Here is a 5,569-nt window from a genome sequence, read left to right on the forward strand (position 1 = left end):
GTAAAGAAAGAAAGAAAGAAAAAAAAGACATTAAATCATTTTCGCTGAGGGAAAAAAAAAAATAATAAATTGCTCAACATTTTTATTTGAAACAATGCCAGTAATGTAATGCTTGAATTGTTACATTACATGTTGCTTGTAGTTGCATGCTGAACAAAACTGATTTGCATGGTCAACTTTTAATCAAAACAAGTCAACTAACCATATCAAAATATACGCAGTTCACCAGTTTCCAAAAATGCTAACATTTGTACCGCTATTGAAGTGCAACATGACGAGATTTGCGAGTAAAACTCACAACAGAATTATGTCTTATATAAACACTCTTCACAAATAAATCACAAGTGGGGTTGTGGAAAAAAAACCTTTTTATTTTTCTCAACTCAAGTCTTCCATTCAACCACAGCTCAAAGCCTTTACATGGGATTCGCAAACAATTTTCAAGTCCATTGATTCTGGTGATAAATACTAGGTGCAAGATATTCTCACTTGAAAATCTTGCCCTGGTTGAAAGGTTTGCCTACATGTTTGAATTCACCCTCCCATGTCAAGTACTCCTTCACCATGGTCTTGCACTCCTCACTGTCCACATCCAGCTTGCGCCAAGTGTATGACTCATAGTCGATCTGCCAATCCTCACTCAGCTGTAAAGAAAGAAAGAAAGAAAAAAAAGACATTAAATCATTTTCGCTGAGGGAAAAAAAAAAATAATAAATTGCTCAACATTTTTATTTGAAACAATGCCAGTAAAGTAATGCTTGAATTGTTACATTACATGTTGCTTGTAGTTGCATGCTGAACAAAACTGATTTGCATGGTCAACTTTTAATCAAAACAAGTCAACTAACCATATCAAAATATACGCAGTTCACCAGTTTCCAAAAATGCTAACATTTGTATCTATTTGATGTAACTGCACAAGACTGAATGAAGCACATTTGCAAATAAATAGACAAATCAAAAGCAGTCCATTAACCTGGTTATCCCATGGCGCAGGTAAAACCTTGACGTAATGTTTTCACATTTTTGTTTAGAACATTGAATCAACTAGTTTTGCTTCAGCATCCATATTTCACATTGGACATCAAGGGTGCTGTCTGGCAACCAAACAATCCCAATGTTAACCACACAACAGTAGTACATGTCCTTTTTTAAAAAAAAAAATTTAGTCTATATAGCAAAATGCAGCATTAATGTTCATGGTCAGAGGATGACAACACACTCAGATTGGCACCTGCCTACTTTGGCAAGCTTCTACCGTAGAATTTGATTGTAATCAGCATCAACAAAAGACACAGAAAATGTTTTCCACATCAGAGAACATATGCTTCGGTGATGTACTGGTTTTTATTTACCAACACTAGATTATGTGAAAGACTTCAGACATTCAGGTTGTTTACTCCTGAAAGCCTGCTGCATTTGTTATTGCTTTCCATTGAGATGGAAAGATTGTTTGGTTATTTGGTCACATTTGGCCAAAACTCAAAGCAGCTAATGTTCCTCTTGCTCGGTGCTTTGCCCAAATATGACGCAATGCACTGGAGCTAAGCTTTCAACCATGCGCCTTGGAATAAAAGCTTCTAATCTGGCTGGCAGTTTTAAAACCTGATCTAGTTGATGCGATGCATTAGATTGTAAAACAAAAAAATCATTGCAAACCACATTAACTGATTTAGCATTGTTAATAGTGCCGTGTTCGATACTACAATGTATCGTCACAGAGATTTGACGATACGAGTACCGATACAGCTGGCCCTGTATTGATAGTGGCATGTGTGCAGCAGTGGACCGCGCTTAATTTGAATATGAGACCACCATTTAAAATGGAGTCAAAAAGTGCGAGGTTTCTAAAAAATAATGAATAGAGCATAATACAGTATATAGGCTACAGTAAGGTTTAATCTGGCCGCAGAGGAACACAACTGGGTTGCCTGATATAAAGAGACGTAATCCCCAAAACAGAGCTTCCCACTTGCGCAACACGGAAATATCTGCTAAGTGTGCTACTTATCTTTGTCAACCTGGCAACCATGTGCAGCTTGCGCCAAGGGTATGCCTCATAGTCGATCTGCCAATCCTCACTCAGCTGTAAAGAGACAAGGGGGGGGAAATGAAAGAAAAAAAAAAAAAGACATTAAATCATTTTCGCTGAGGGAAAAAATAAATAAATTGCTCAACATTTTTATTTGAAACAATGCCAGTAAAGTAATGCTTGAATTGTTACATTACATGTTGCTTGTAGTTGCATGCTGAACAAAACTGATTTGCACGGTCAACTTTTAATCAAAACAAGTCAACTAACCATATCAAAATATACGCAGTTCACCAGTTTCCAAAAATGCTAACATTTGTATCTATTTGATGTAACTGCACAAGACTGAATGAAGCACATTTGCAAATAAATAGACAAATCAAAAGCAGTCCATTAACCTGGTTATCCCATGGCGCAGGTAAAACCTTGACGTAATGTTTTCACATTTTTGTTTAGAACATTGAATCAACTAGTTTTGCTTCAGCATCCATATTTCACATTGGACATCAAGGGTGCTGTCTGGCAACCAAACAATCCCAATGTTAACCACACAACAGTAGTACATGTCCTTTTTTAAAAAAAAAAATTGAGTCTATATAGCAAAATGCAACATTAATGTTCATGGTCAGAGGATGACAACACACTCAGATTGGCACCTGCCTACTTTGGCGAGCTTCTACCGTAGAATTTGATTGTAATCAGCATCAACAAAAGACACAGAAAATGTTTTCCACATCAGAGAACATATGCTTCGGTGATGTACTGGTTTTTATTTACCAACACTAGATTATGTGATTATGTGAAGACATTCAGGTTGTTTACTCCTGAAAGCCTGCTGCATTCGTTATTGCTTTCCATTGAGATGGAAAGATTGAAAGATTGTTTGGTCACATTTGGCCAAAACTCAAAGCAGCTAATGTTCCTCTTGCTCGGTGCTTTGCCCAAATATGACGCAATGCACTGGAGCTAAGCTTTCAACCATGCGCCTTGGAATAAAAGCTTCTAATCTGGCTGGCAGTTTTAAAACCTGATCTAGTTGATGCGATGCATTAGATTGTAAAACAAAAAAATCATTGCAAACCACATTAACTGATTTAGCATTGTTAATAGTGCCGTGTTCGATACATCGATACTACAATGTATCGTCACAGAGATTTGACGATACGAGTACCGATACAGCTGGCCCTGTATTGATAGTGGCATGTGTGCAGCAGTGGACCGCGCTTAATTTGAATATGAGACCACCATTTAAAATGGAGTCAAAAAGTGCGAGGTTTCTAAAAAATAATGAATAGAGCATAATACAGTATATAGGCTACAGTAAGGTTTAATCTGGCCGCAGAGGAACACAACTGGGTTGCCTGATATAAAGAGACGTAATCCCCAAAACAGAGCTTCCCACTTGCGCAACACGGAAATATCTGCTAAGTGTGCTACTTATCTTTGTCAACCTGGCAACCATGTGCACACGCTCTCTCCACTGTGGATATACACGCTCGCTTTCTAAAAACACCGGTAAGCTTGCAGTTTAGCGATCTCCACTTCTATATTCTCAGAAAAGTGTAATTCATCAAGTGTTCATTTACACGAGAGAGTGAGAGGCTGTGTACATATGAATTACCACCGTTTTGCCATGCTTCTCTATTAACAGTGAAGCTGTGGCTTTAATTCCTTTAGAAACTATGATGTTACCAGCTCCTTGTTGAGAAAGATAATGTAGCTCTTGAGCGATTAAGCTATTTTATTGATAAAATAGCAGGGCAGCACTAAAGTTTGTTACTGAATGTCTGTGCGCACGCAACGTGATCTGTGAGTGACTAAAATCATGTGCGTGAGACACCGTGAAGACAGCACATTAGTTTAGAACTCTTCAAATTTTTATTTATTAATTTATTTATTTTTTAATGTAGAAATTGTGTTAATTTGTGTAATGATAACCTACCAGCAATGTAAAGATTTTTTTAATATATTAGTACGAGTACATTACAAATTTATTAGAACGAGTACATTATTTTTTTGTGGGCTTAAAAAGATGCAAACAATCAGAATATTGTACCTGGTGGGGAGTGCCCAATGTAAACATGAAACATATGTCATTATCTATATTTGTACTGTGGTACAGTTATGGAAGCCCTTCATAATGCAGAGGTCAGCTGCCTGCTCTGCCAATAGTTAGAAATGGCACTATAGTATGCCGTGTTTAATAAACAGCTGTTTTACTAAATTCTGCTTCGGTGAAATTCAGTGCAGTCCTGTATAGCAGTCCATTAACCTGGTTATCCCATGGCGCAGGTAAAACCTTGACGTAATGTTTTCACATTTTTGTTTAGAACATTGAATCAACTAGTTTTGCTTCAGCATCCATATTTCACATTGGACATCAAGGGTGCTGTCTGGCAACCAAACAATCCCAATGTTAACCACACAACAGTAGTACATGTCCTTTTTAAAAAAAAAAAATTGAGTCTATATAGCAAAATGCAACATTAATGTTCATGGTCAGAGGATGACAACACACTCAGATTGGCACCTGCCTACTTTGGCGAGCTTCTACCGTAGAATTTGATTGTAATCAGCATCAACAAAAGACACAGAAAATGTTTTCCACATCAGAGAACATATGCTTCGGTGATGTACTGGTTTTTATTTACCAACACTAGATTATGTGAAAGACTTCAGACATTCAGGTTGTTTACTCCTGAAAGCCTGCTGCATTCGTTATTGCTTTCCATTGAGATGGAAAGATTGTTTGGTTATTTGGTCACATTTGGCCAAAACTCAAAGCAGCTAATGTTCCTCTTGCTCGGTGCTTTGCCCAAATATGACGCAATGCACTGGAGCTAAGCTTTCAACCATGCGCCTTGGAATAAAAGCTTCTAATCTGGCTGGCAGTTTTATAAAATAATGACAGGTTTCAATTATGAATATCGAATTTCTTTGATGTTAACATTGCTCATTCTAAACAAATGAAGTGCAAGGATGTGGATAGTAAAAAGCACAACTTCTTTTCACAACACCAGATACAACATCACCTACCTCCAGAACTATCAAAAACAAAAGCTCAGGTGTCTCAAAGGGAGAGGAAGCTTTGGTTTTCTCCCACAGTATCGAATGTCAGTTTAAAAGCAAACCAAAATTATAGTCACTACAGTAAACTAATCAGAGGCGGACTTAACCATTAGGCAAAGGTAGGCGACCGCCTTGGGCCCCCAAAAGCCAAGGGCCCCCTAAAATGCTTTTTATATGCGAGATGCGCATTCAGTGCGGATGCACAAGTGGTTGCTGTGATGTGTCTGTGCGTCCGCATTGAACGTGCTTCTTAGCAAAAGTAGGGCGATGTAGAAAATGGGGACGGAATCTATTCATAAAAACGGAATTTACGGTGTAACGCGGAATGTGACGGAAAGAATGGCGCAGACGCATGTTTCGTTTGCTATTTAAGCACACGCAACGCTCACGGTTGTCGTCTGTAGTAGCTAAATAGTATTTTTGCCATTTAATATTCACTAGTCCATATCGCGGTTTGATTGAAGTGTA

The 5,569-nt window shown here is 37.9% G+C and overlaps 1 protein-coding gene across 1 annotated transcript in view; it reads right to left on the minus strand.

Annotated features, from left to right (window-relative positions):
* Window positions 1-350: 350 nt before the first annotated feature.
* Window positions 351-5,569, minus strand: part of eef1g (eukaryotic translation elongation factor 1 gamma) — a 26,459-nt gene continuing 21,240 nt past the window's right edge. The window contains exon 10 of the mRNA XM_016289601.1: window positions 351-644. Within this exon, the coding sequence (XP_016145087.1) occupies window positions 486-644 (159 nt within the window). The 3' untranslated portion in view covers window positions 351-485. The remainder of the gene's footprint in view (window positions 645-5,569) is intronic.

Source organism: Sinocyclocheilus grahami, unplaced genomic scaffold, assembly GCF_001515645.1.
Source record: "Sinocyclocheilus grahami isolate Dianchi unplaced genomic scaffold, SAMN03320097.WGS_v1.1 scaffold250.1, whole genome shotgun sequence".
In the NCBI taxonomy this organism is placed as follows: domain Eukaryota; kingdom Metazoa; phylum Chordata; class Actinopteri; order Cypriniformes; family Cyprinidae; genus Sinocyclocheilus; species Sinocyclocheilus grahami.